The sequence below is a fragment of the Dromiciops gliroides genome, chromosome 1 (genome assembly GCF_019393635.1).
Source record: "Dromiciops gliroides isolate mDroGli1 chromosome 1, mDroGli1.pri, whole genome shotgun sequence".
In the NCBI taxonomy this organism is placed as follows: domain Eukaryota; kingdom Metazoa; phylum Chordata; class Mammalia; order Microbiotheria; family Microbiotheriidae; genus Dromiciops; species Dromiciops gliroides.
This window is the reverse complement of record NC_057861.1, coordinates 21,906,548-21,919,968: the sequence shown is the minus strand read 5'-3', so window position 1 is coordinate 21,919,968 and position 13,421 is coordinate 21,906,548. Positions and strand designations below refer to the sequence as shown.

The following is a 13,421-nucleotide window of genomic DNA, read 5'->3' as shown; positions in this document are numbered from 1 at the left end:
ATTAAATGCTCCTTTGTTGCTTGACCAAGCCCTCATTCAAAGAAGGCTTCAATCAATCTGCTGGGGACCAAAACATTTCATGAATTCCTGTCGCTACACATTTACACACAAATACACACATTCATACTGTTCTTTTTTTGTGTGTGAAGCAATTGGGGTTAAGTGATTTGCCCAGGGTCACACAGCTAGTTTTAAGTGTCTGAGGCTGGATTCGAACTCGGGTACTCCTGAATCCAGGTCCGGTGCTCTATCCTCTGTGCCATCTAGCTGCCCCCATACTGTTCTTAAAATCAGAGATCTGGGCAGCTAGGTGGCACAGTGGATAAAGCACCGGCCCTGGATTCAGAAGGACCCGAGTTCAAATCCAGCCTCAGACACTTAAAACTAGCTATGTGATCCTGAGCAAGTCACTTAACCCTCACTGTCCCATAATAAAAAATAAAATCAGAGATCCTATGGAATATTGTAGTAGATGAGAAGCTCTGGGTTCAAATCCTGTTTATAATACTTAATAAATGTATGTCCATGGGCAAGTCTATTAACTTCTCTTTGCCTTGGGCAACTGCCTAAGACTTAGCTACAGTTATAAATTTTGTGGAGGGAAATCCACAGCAGGATATATGAAATCATATATCTCTCATGAAGTATCTGAGAAATAATGATTAAGTGATACCGGAGCTAGAAGATACCTCAGAAGTCATCTGATAAAGGAGGCAGTGGTAGAAAGAGAACATTTATAGCTTCAAATTTCTGCTACTCACAACTTATGTGACTACTGGCAAGTCACAATCTCCTGAGGCCTCAGTGTCCTTGTCTATCAAATGAGGTTGGACTTGATGGTCTCTGACCTTGTCCCTGGCCCATCATTTCCCATGTGACATCTCTAGGGTCACACGGTAAGTGTGGATTTTAAATTCATGTCTCCTGTTTCAAATTCTGTACTTTTTTGATTTTATCATAAGGTTAGACTGACTTCTGGCTTGGTGTAGGAAGACTTGAAACAACTGGAGATGTATAGCCTGGAGAATAGAGGAGGGGTGTTTGTTTGTGTGTGTGTGTGTGTGTGTGTGTGTGTGTGTGTGTGTAATAAAATAGCATGTATGCTATTTTGCATGTATGTATTTATTTAGGACTTTTTTTCTACAAAGTATTTTATATATGCTATCTCCTTTAATCCTCACAACAACCCTGGGAGATAGGTGCTATTATTATCCCCATTTTACAGGGCAGGAAACTGAAGCAAACCAAACTTAAGTGTCACATAGCTAGCACATACCTAGGGCAGGATTTGAACTGCAAACTTCCTGGCTTCAAGGCCAGCCCTCTATCTACTATTCCATACTGTCTCTCAATGCCTAATAAAGGGAGCTGTCCAAAAAATAGAATGGGTGGCAATGAGAGCCCCAGACCTCAAGTTGCATGCATTGAAACCAAAAAAATGTCATCTATGGAGGATCATTGTTGATCTTCCCTATTCCTTTCACAGTGATCCTAAGATCATCACAACCTCTGTGGTTGCAACCTCTTCCTTTTGCCTCTCCTTCCTGTTCTGCACTCCCTGGCTCCTTGAAGTCCTAACCCTTCCTTTGCATGAGTAAAATGCCTCCAGTAAAGAGTTTGTGCTTTTAGCATCATTGTCCAGTCAGTTCTTTTTCAAGAGTCTTCTAACTGTTTCTAACTAATACAACCACCTGGGAAAACAATATTATTATTTTTATTGTTATTATTATTATTATTAATTATACAATCACATGCTGACCTGGACAAAGCACCAGAGAGACAACAAATCCTAGAGCCCTCAAAAGCCCACTGGACCCTGGATTTTGCCTCTCACTACAAAGAGTCTTGGGCTCAGCCCACCTTTCAAGTTCTGTCACACTCCTCTATACCCTCATGGAAGCTCAAATAGGGGATAAGTGTCTAGGCAGCAATTTATTTGGGTAGTTTTTTCAGAAGGAATGTTTCCTTTTGTGGGCATAATTCTTCTCTCAAATAACAAAGGAAAACTGAAGCCTTTCATTGTCCAAGATGAGATTTGTGATAAGAGAGAGAACTAAAATGCCAAAAGGCTTCACAACCCCAGGGTAAAATAATTAAATTAATAGAAGGATCTGTCCCATACTGGTTAAGTAGAGGCTCATCTTGTCATATCATGGTCATCAGAGTCATTTCAGATTGGGATTTCTGCAAAACAGGTGTTCTTAACCTTTTTGCATCATGAACCCTTTTGGCAGGGAGAGAAATATATATATACAGAGAGACAGAAACACAGAGACAGACAGAGACAGACACAGAGAGACAGAGAGATAAAGAGAGAGACAGAGACAGAGACACAGAGAGATAGAGACAGAGAGACAGAAAGACAGACAGACAGACACAGAGAAATAGAGTTACACACACAAAGAGACACAGAGACAGAAAAACAGAGACACAGACAGGGACAGAGACACAGACTGACAGACAGAGACACAGACACAGACAGAGAGATGGACACAGAGAGAGACAGAGGCACAGAAAGACAAACAGAAAGAAATAGAGAGAGATGAGGGGAGGGGGAATGGAGAGGAGAAGAGGGGAGAGAAGGGAAAGGAAAGGGAAGAAAAAGATATAGGAGAAAGATCCAGAGACCTGGTAGGCATGAGAAGCATATTGTTAGATGGATTTTTAGTGGACTGAATGCTCGGTGTGGGTAAGCTCTTTGATGGGGGAGCCAAAAAAGCTACTTGGACTGTCTAATATTAACCACCACCACCACCACCAAACAAACAAATAACAAGAATGATAATTATTATTTACTTAGTGAATTAAGGCTTTGAAAATGCTTTAAAATATCTTATTTTTTTCCTCACAACAACCTTGGGAAGTTATTATAATCATGTTATTATCCTCGTTTCATTGATGAGGAAATCAGGGCAGACCAAGGCTAATGCAATTGCTCAGTCACTCAGCTAGTAAGTGTCTGAGGCTGGATTTGAACTCAGGTCTCCCTGACTCTAGTCCCAGCACTCTGCTCACTGTCCCACTTAGCTACTAGAGGCATAGTCCCTATGAATAAGGAATTGATAGTTCTGCTTTACTATCTCCCAGACAGATCATATCTGAAATGTTGTGTTCAGCTCATGATGCCACAGCTCAGCAAGGACACGGATAAGCTGGTAAGCTGTCACCGTGGTGAAAGACATTGAGTCCATGTCACTTAAGGATCAGTTGAAGGAACTGGGGATGTATAACATTGAGAAGAGAAGGCTTGGGGCAGCAGCCTTGAGGGCAGAGGAATGATGATTCAAGTATTTGAAGGGCTGTCATGCTGAAGAAGTGTTAGCCTTGAACTCTTTGTACTTAGAGGGTGGAACCAGTGATAATAGTGGATGTGGTGAACAGACAAATTTAAGTTTGGAAGAAGGAAAAAACACACCAACAAAAAGAGCTATTTTAAAGTAATGGGTCATCTCAGGAGGTGGTGGGTTCTTCCTTCTTGGAGGTCTTTAGGTAGGGGCTGGATGACCCTTGTTGAGTATATGATAATGGGATTTCTTGTTGGACTAGAGGTACCTTCCTACTCTCATTTTTTTTGATGCCATGCCAGGTGCTGAAGAATATTTCTATCTCCTTCTAGCTAGTAAATATTATATGACTCTACTCATCCTTCTCCTTTCCCTTTTTGAAGCCCAAAGTTGTTCTTATTGGTACACTGCTAGTCGCTAAAGCTTTATAAAAATGCTAGAAGACAAGAGGGCATGGAAGGAGAAGAGAAGGCAGGGGAGTGGGGTGGCTGATGAGTTGGGACTGTGGAGGGAACAGAGAGCTAGTAGAAGTGGGAGAGGCAAGAGGTAAAGAGAAGCAGAGATGGAGCTGGGAACTGAGGGACAACCCTTACTCTGCTGACTTCCAGAAATGTCCAGGGTGAGAAAGGCGGCGGTTTCGCTTCGGCAGTTTCTCCAGCATCTCCATGAGCTTGGTGAAGGTAGGTCTCTCTTCCTGCTCAAAGGCCCAGCAGAAGAGAAGAATGTCCTACAAGAGAACCAGACATGGGCATTTAACAAGACATAGAGCTCCTCTATTCATCATTTCGCACTTGAGTGGCTTGACATATTTCCCAGAATAGGACAGGGAGAAGGAAGCCATTGGCCTTTCATTTGTTTCCCAAGTCTAAAGGAAACCATTAAAGGGGATATATTATCATTTGAGAGGGGCTAGAAAGAGCTGGAGATACTGTAAGAGTTTCTCTAGTTGGTCTTTCCCCGAAGACTTCATTTTTGGTCAACCCAAACAGTTTCTCATCACTTGTATTCAATGATACCTAAGCAGTCACATTTCTTTCTTTTGTTCTCTAACAAGTATTTTACCTTATACTGTTTGTGCAAATTCTAGAACTTAGAAATTCTTTTCACAAAGAATATGTGGATATATTATGTACACACACTCATACATATATGTATGTATATGTGTATATACACACACACACACACACACACACACACATATATATATATATATATATATATATATATATATATATATATATACACATACACTTATCACAGAAAAATGCTCAGGATTCAAATCCATGTCTAGAAAAAAATCTAGCTGGGTGAGATATGCCAATGAAGCCAGGTATTGGTGGTTCAGATATGTGAGCTCTGTATATCAAGTACCCAGGAGGAAATAATTTGCTTCTATGAAGCTGATTTTATAAACCCCAAACTATTGTTATTTGGCATGCTTTTTTGTTATCCTCTAGGGAAACATAATTTCTACAAGCAGGGAAAATGAGAGCAGGAATAGAACCCACAACCCCTATTGGTGGCATATAAGGGACTCCTTCTTCCTGTAACATAATCTCCCTTTCCCTCCCCTCACCCCCAGCCTGGCACATACCGAGATCTCTTTTCCTAGTCCAATCTGGCTGAGGTTGGGTTTCATTCCTCTTCCCATCTGCCATATTATTGCCTCTGCCGGTTGAGTCTTGTAAGGCCACTCCCTGGCATGGAGTTCGTACCAGATTGTGCTGTTGGCACACAGGTTTTGAAGGGGTGTTAGTGTGGTTGTCATAGCCCTATCATTCCCTATATTATTCTCCCCCAAGTCTTCCAGCAGCCATTTCCCTGTTCCTCTCCATTAAGAACTTAAATAAAACAGCAAAGTCCATAAATGGTCTTCAGAAGTTGGCCACCTCCCCAACCTTGACTGCCCTGGCATCTTCATATTCCCAATCTCAGCAGTAAACGTGTTACAGTGGACAAGGCTGGATTTGGAGCTAGAAGACCTGAATTTAAATCCTGATTCTCCCATTTCCTAACTGTGTGACTTTATGCAAATCACTTAATCATCCTGAGCCTCAGTTTCCCCATTTGTCAAAATGAGGGTATCAGGCTAGATGGTTTTCCAATGTTAAATCTCTGATTCTATGATGCTACTATGATCTCTAACATGTCTTCTCCAAAGACTTGCCCTCAAGAATCCCCAACCTCCAAATTACTGTACCTTCCTCCTCTACCCAAGTCCATAGGCCTTCAGTGGCCAGATCTCAGGGTTTAACAAAGTAATTTACTCCAAAGTGTTCCTGAATGTTAATAGTTTAATATTTTTTTCTTTCCAAAATAATCTGCATTTTAAAAGAAGTACTTTCAGAGGCCCATGCCTTTATCCCAAGAAATGAGTCTTTAGTAAAATTCCAGTCAGTGGAGGAATCTTCCCTGTGGTCCTCAAATCTTATCTAGGGAGCAGCTATCTATATACTGGATATAACCATTTATAGCAACTATCTATAGTTATAGAGCAACTGGCCTGAAGTCACAAAGACCTGAGTTCAAATCTGACCTCATATATTAGCTGTATGATCCTGGGCAAGTCACTTAACCTCTGCCTACCTCAGTTTCCTCATCTTTAAAATGAGGATAATAAGAACACCTACCTCCCAGGATTGTTGTGAGGATCAAGCAGGATAATATTTGTAAAGTGCTTACCACAGTGCCTGGCACATAATAGACATTATATAAATGTTAGCTATTATTGTTGTTATGTCTACTTCCTCTAGGACAACTCAGGAGGAGTATTTATTTAGCCATAGGTCACAGAACTGGAAGAGACAATGGAGGTCACCCTCTCACTGTACAGATCAAGAAGCTGAGGCTCATGGAAGTTCAATGATTTGTCCATCTTCACATAGTATGTCAATGTCTGAGGTGGGGTTTGAATATAAACCTTCCTGATACAGTGCTCTATCTAGCATTATCCCTTGTTCTTAGAGGTTTAACAACAAGTAAAATGCCAAGGAAGGGGAAGATAGGAAAGATTGGGGGTATATATGGAGAACAGGGTCCCAGCCTCAATTTGCTCAAGCAAAACACAATCTCATTAAAAGTCCTTCCCCTTGCATTGTGTAGCAGATAAACTGTTACATGTGGAGTCAGGTAGACCGAGGATCTCATCTGTGAAACTTTCCGGCTGAGTGAATGTGAATAATTCACTTAACCTCTCTGAATCTTAGTTTCCTCACCTGAAAAATGGGTTTAATGGTCCCAGTAGTACCCACTTCACAGAGTTGTTGGTAGGCTCAAATGAGAACATGCATGCATATAAGGTGCTTTGTAAACTTTAGAATTTATTAAAGTTTTTAGAATACTTAGAATTTTTTGGAACTTCAAAATTTTATCAATTTTCTGCAGAAACAGAATTTATTGCTTGCGAAATCCCTTTAATTTTGCACTCATCATATTCCCTAGCTAGAATGCCCTCTCTCTACATCTTTGCTTCTTGGAATGCATGGTTTCCTTCAAAGCTGGGATCAAACATGCAACCTTTCTTTGTCCTCTTCACCCACCAGCTGTGGGCCCCCACCATGTTCTTTTGTTTCATCTACCATGTTACTTTTTGTTTACTTAATGCATAGTTTGTATTTACTTATTTATATTCCTATTGTTCTTCATCCACTTTAGAATGGAAACTCCCTGAGGACAGGAATTCTATTACCTTCATAATCAGAGGATTCCAGTGTTAGAGCTAGGAGGGACCTTTGGTGCTGTTGAGTCATTTTTCAGTCATGTCTGTCTCTTTATGACCCAATTTGGGGTTTTCTTCACAAAGGTACAAGGGTGGTTTTCCATTTCCTTCTCCAGCTTATTTTACAGATGAGGAAATTGAGGCAAAAAGAGGCTAAGTGACTTTCCCAGGGTCACACAGCTAGTAAGTATCCAAGACCAGATTTGAACTTAGGTCTTCTTGATTCCAGACCTGATGCTTTATCCACTGCACCACTGAGCTGTCCTAGAAAAGACCTTAGGGGACTTCGATTCCAACTCCTTAATTTTACAAAAAAGAAAACTGAGTCCTCAAAAGGAGAAGCAAATTGACTCAAGTCACATAAGTCATAAATGGCATAGCCAAGATTTGAACACAGGTCCTCTGACCCCAAACCCTACACTCTTGCCATTGAACCACGATACTTCTCTGAAGGGTATATTTAATTCAAGTTTGTAGAATCAGATTACATAATGGATTCCTACTGCTTGCTTATTTATTAAAGACCTGGCATTTCAGGATGTTACCCCAGATCAATATGTATATTTCTTCTCAACATGATGAGAATATAGTTTTCAGAAGCTATATTCCATACACATTCCCCCCTTAGGCCATCTGAGGCTCTCTACCACTCCCCACACTTCCCACCCCCTCCCTAAACACAAATCTGGACAGGTAAGGAAAATGAAGCCACTGAGGAACCAGCCATAATGGAGTCAGCCAAAGCAAAGTAGGCAGGCTCCATTCTGTGAATGGAATGGCTTGGTTGAATGAGGTCTGTGTATCAGGCCTTTGCAAAGGAAGGTCTTTGAGCTTCTGGAATCCCTTTCTTCCCAGCAACCCCATCCTCCTTCAAAGAATCCCAGAATTGAGGGTGGAGCCAAGATGGTGGAATCAGCAAGCTGCCTGAGTTCTCCTTCTGTTCTGTTCTCAAAAAGAACATTAAATCAAGCCTCTGGATGGATTCTGAAACTACAGAACCTGCAAAGAGACAGAGAGACACAGTCTTCCAACCAGAGATAATTTAGAAGACTTCAGGAAAAGGTCGGTCTGACTCGGGCAAAAGGGAGGCACAGTGCAGGGCAGCAGCCCAGCACTGAGGGGGTGAGGGCAAGTCAGCAGGAAGCTGTGGGCCACAGCTGAACAACTGAGGCCCCTGGAACCTGGCTCAAAAGTCTGGTGCCTCAGCAGGACAGTGGAAAAACCCACCTGTACCAGCTGAGAGGGCAAGTTGCCAGCTGGAGGGCACGACTAGGCCCATTGATCCTAGCACGCTCAGACAGGAAGTGCGGGGGGGGGGGACTTCACACACTTAAAGTCCTCAGTGTAAAAAGCTGGTGAAACAGCACCTATACCCCTGCACAAGAAGCCCAAAACAGGGACCGTGGTGTCCCCAGAGCAGACCTCAACTTAAAAAATAAATAAATAAGCTGCAATAATGAGTAAGAAGCAAAAAAGAGCCCTCTCCATTGAGAGCTTCTGTATCAATAAGGAAGAAGCAAACAGAAACTCAGATGAGAACAATACCCTCAAATTGCCTACATGTGAAGCCTCATGAGGGAAGGTAAATTGGTCTCAAGAACAAAAAGCCTTCCTGGAAGAGCTCAAAAAGGATTTAAAAAAATCAATTGAGAGAGGTAGAAGAAAAAAATGGGGAGAGAAATGAAAGCAAAGCAAGAAAACTATGAAAAAAGAATCAGCAGCTTGGAAAAGGAAGCACAAAGATTGACTGCAGAAAAAAATTCCTTAAAAAATTCATCTGGCCAAATGGAAAAAAAGGTGCATAATCTCACTGAAGAAAACAATGCCTTAAAATTCATTTGGCCAAATGGAAAAAAAAGGTGCATGATCTCATTGAAGAAAACAATGCCTTAAAAACTAAAATTGGACAGTTAGAAGATAAGGAATCCATGAGACACCAGGAATCAGTCAAGCAGAATCAAAAGAATGAAAAAATAGAAGAAAATGTGAAATACCTCATTGGAAAGACAACTGAGCAGGAAAACAGATCCAGGAGAGACAATTTGAGAATCATTGGACTGCCTGAAAGCCATGATCAGAAAAAGAATCTAGACACCATATTCCAGGAAATTATTAAGGAGAACTGCCCTAATATGATAGAATCAGAGGATTCTATTTCATCATTGAAAGAATTCACTGATCACTTCCTGAAAGAGACCCCAAAAGGAAAATGCCAAGGAATATTGTAGCCAAATAAAGAATCCCAGAATTTTAGAGCTAGAAGGAACTTTCAGTGACTATCTAATCTAACCCATAGAAGGGAGCCCATAAATATTTGTCAAGCACCTACTGTGTGTCAGGCACTGTGCTAAGTGGTGGGCAAGGCAAAAGACAGTCCCTGCTCTTAAGAAGCTCACACCCCATGTCACTTCCTCAACCCCTCAGGTAGTATTGAAGAAGCTCATGGATATCAAGTGACTTACTCAAAGTCACACAGGTGACTTGGGCAACTCAGCTCCTTTGGTTTTTACCACTCTTGCATCTCCTCATTCCTTCTTCTTGAAAAAATGTGATTAGAAGCACATTGTGAAAAGGCAAAGTCTATTGGTATGTGTGTTATCTTGTGGGGATTTCATTTGGACCTGCATCCAGAGACTTTTCCCAATCACCCCAATTACTGGTGCCTCCTACTTCAAAGTTTACCTTCTATTTATTTTGTTTATACTTATAAAGACACACACACACAAACACACACACACGTGTGTGTGTGTGTGTGTTTCTCTACCTTTAGACTATAAGCAGCTAGGTAGCATGGCAGATAGAGTTCTGGACTTGAAATCAAGAAGACCTGACTTCAAAACCTGCCTCAGCACTTACTAGATGTGTGATCTGATCACCTCACCTCTCTTTGCCTCATCTGAAAAATGTGGATGATAATAGGATTTAACACACACAGTATTGTTGTGGGAGTCAAATGATATAATATGTGTACTGACCTTTGAAATCTCAGAATGTTACATGAACAGCTACTCTGATAATAATGGCAATGATTGCCTACTAATAGGTATATTGTGAGGGTAAAATAAGATAAGGTCTGTAAAGCATTTTGGAAATGCTAAAAGAGTTGTAAGGAGGATGGATTTAAAAATAGAGATGGAAAGAACTTTGGAATGTCACTGAGACTAATCCCCTTCACTTTCCAAATTGGAAAACTAAGGCCCAGAGGAACTGAGTACCCAGCTCACATAAGTGCTAAGTGTCAGAGGCAAGATTTGAACCCAGGCCACCTGTCTCCAAATATAGTGCTTTCCACCCACTATATTGTGTTATTTGTTATCTTTTTTGTTTGTTTCTTTGTTGTTAACTTGTTTCCATTCTTTTGGATGGAGCTCAAATAAATACAGTCTGAGGTTAAGTTGCTATCCAACTATTATTCTTTTATATTCAACCTTCTATGAACTAGGACGCAGATAGATTAAAAGGCTGCTTGTTGTGATGGACTAAAATTCCTTTTCACCTTCTATTTTATCATCAGTAGAGCTTCTGGAGTCTGTGTTAAGTGTAGGTTTCAAGGCCTTCAGTTGTTTTAGCTTTTCCCTGTTCAGATCTAAATAACTCTTCCACTTACATGTTTATTTAATCTAATCTCAGATTAGATGTTTAGGGTTTAGGGAATAAAGTAGTTTCTTACACTTGCTTTGTACTAGTTGTTAGTATGTTGCATACTGTGGAGCTGAGGATACAAAAGACAGAATTCAGTACTTGCCTATAACTGACAAGATGTTTCAGTTTTCCTTTTATGTTGTAGCTCTCTTCAGTCCATGTCATACACACTCATAAAATCCAACATTTAGAACTGGAAGGGACTTCAGAAGCGATCTAGTCCATTATTTTAGGTTTATATAAATATCATTTTAAATATCATTTGTATTTATTTTGTAGAGAAGGAAACTGAGTGAAGTGATTTGCCCAAGTTTACACAGATAATAGGTGTCAAAACTGGAATTTGAAACCAGGTTCTATGCCCCTTCCATCATACCACACTGCCTTTTCATGGTTTGCCCTCCCTAGTGGGCATCACAGTCTGTACCAAGGCAGTTCCAATACATGGGGTGTCGTCTTGCCTTCTTTTGATACCAGAACCCAAAGGAATGGCATTCATGTGCCTCAAGCTGATCAGCACAGTGATTCCAAGGAAGGGTAGATCTGAAGGAACAGTTACAACATACTGTCCATGGTGCTGACTCCACAGTATAAGAAGAGCTCGACTGACATTGTTTCAGGATTCTTGCTGACCTTCATATTTATCTTTTTTTTGGGGGGGGGCAGGGCAATGAGGGTTAAGTGACTTGCCCAAGGTCACACAGTTAGGAAGTGTAAAGTGTCTGAGGTTGGATTTGAATTCAGGTCCTCCTGAATACAGGGGTCTGCTTTATCCACTGTGCCACCTAGCTGCGCCCTAGCTGCCCCCTTCATATTTATCTAAACAGCATACAGACTCCCTTGCTGTATATCATCCTGGCTTTTATTGTCTCTTCCCTTCCAACCACTCCCCCTCCCCCCCCAATCATTGCCTCACTCCACTTCATGGAACGGATGAGAGGTAGGGCTCTGAGGAGGATATTATTTCTACTACAACTGCTATTCTGAAATCATCCCTGTACTGGCCCTCAGGACTATAAGAATCCAGTGAAATAAATTTCATTTAAAAACTTGAAAACAAAGCAAAAAAGAGAAACCCAATGACACAAGGAGTGTGAAAGTGATAGCTGGTTGGTATGGTAGAGGGTGCATTGGAATTGGAGTCAAGAAGACCTTAGTTCAAATTCTGCCCATACACTAGCTTTAGGACCCCAGAAAAGTAATTTCCTCACTCTGGGCCCGAGGGCCATCTTTTGAAACATGGTGGGGGGGCAGCTAGATGGCTCAGTGGATAAAGCACCGGCCCTGGATTCAGGAGGACCTGAGTTCAAATCCAGTCTCAGACACTTGACACTTACTAGCTGTGTGACCCTGGGCAAGTCACTTAACCCTCATTGCCCCACCAAAAGAAAACAAAAACAAACCATGATGGGATTGGACTAGATGGTTTCTAAATTCTTGTCTAGTCCTGGATATGTGACCCTATAATCTACGATCCTATAAAATGCTCTTGCTACTGAATCCAGTGATTGCATCAACGTGAGTTCTAGAATACTCATTAAATTCTTTTCTCCCTCTTTTCTATTTCTCTCCTCCCTCATTCCCATTGAAGCACACCCCCAGACTTCTGGTACTAAGATGTGAATACTGAGTTCTTTATTGAAAACTCCAAGTTCTCAGTTCCCTGTCTAGAAAGAAGGCCAAGTGCTAGTTGCCTCCTACCAAGAAGGTTGCACTTTGATCAGAGTTATCTGCTTCAGCTGCTAGCCCACTGGGTCAGTGCTGAATGAATACCCCAAGGTGAAAGGTCTAGGGCCATTGAGACACCCAGGTGGCAGAAGACACAGTAGTATCTGACAGTCATTTGCCAAGGCATTGAACAACACAGCAGTCCCTGACAGACACACAGTCACAAGCTGAATTTAAGCTTCTGTAGAAAAAACTCACACCTAATTGGTGAGGGAACTAAGAGTTCCAAGTTGTTAAGCATTCAACAGTGCAGAGGAAGAAGGATCATTAAAACTTTCTTTTAAAATACACTTTAATGGGGAACTCACTTAAAAGAAAAAAAAACTTAAAAATTGAGGAGAAAACCATTTGCCAGAGGCCTGATTTGATAAGGTCCCTTAATTACTTCTTTGCTAACATTACACTAAAAATATACAGGTTTAATTATTGCAATTTTTTCAAAAAGATATATCTAATCAGATAAAGACTTTGGTATAAACTAATCAGTACACATGACAGTCTTCAAGGTGCCCAACGTGACAACTGATAAGAACCAAGATCCATTAGACAGAAGAGTCTCCTCTAGAAGTTGTACAGAAATGCAAGCATTTTACAAAAACGTAATTCTCAAGCTAATATCTTTATGATAAGAAAGAGAATTCCCTCTTCTATTTGTATAAAGGCATTTTTAGATTTATTGTTTAATGGTTGTCATAGTCCAGGAATTCATCACTGAATGACCAACCTTTTGGTTATGGACATCTCTGTTACCTAGTGGGGTTGACCAGAAGTCTATATCCATTTTTTGTGATAACATTCAAGGATTTCGATTATGATATAACCTGATTGAACTTCGATATGATTAATACAATCTTCAAGAACCTAGGATCATCTCTATGCTATGGCATTTGGAGAAAAGTTATCTTAAGAAATTCTGAACCCCTCTATGGCATAAGTAGGATAAGTATTATAATTTCCATTTTATAGCTGAGAAAATTAAGACTGTAAGAAGTCATGTTATTCATTCAAGGTTACGCAGCAAGTTAGTGAAAGATCTGGCATCTAGGTTC

At 40.8% G+C, this 13,421-nt stretch overlaps 1 protein-coding gene across 3 annotated transcripts in view; it reads right to left on the bottom strand.

The window, feature by feature from the left end:
* The window catches only part of KSR2 (kinase suppressor of ras 2), a 651,354-nt gene that overhangs the window by 21,851 nt on the left and 616,082 nt on the right, over positions 1-13,421 (bottom strand). For 2 of the 3 annotated variants that reach the window (XM_043980701.1, XM_043980709.1), the window contains exons 18-19: positions 4,879-5,008; positions 3,878-4,011 (exon numbers count right to left, since the gene is read on the bottom strand). In XM_043980701.1, coding sequence (XP_043836636.1) covers positions 3,878-4,011; positions 4,879-5,008 — 264 coding nt within the window. Of the gene's footprint in view, positions 1-3,873; positions 4,012-4,878; positions 5,009-13,421 lie in introns of those variants that run through there. The other variant, XM_043980704.1, reaches the window with a different exon arrangement.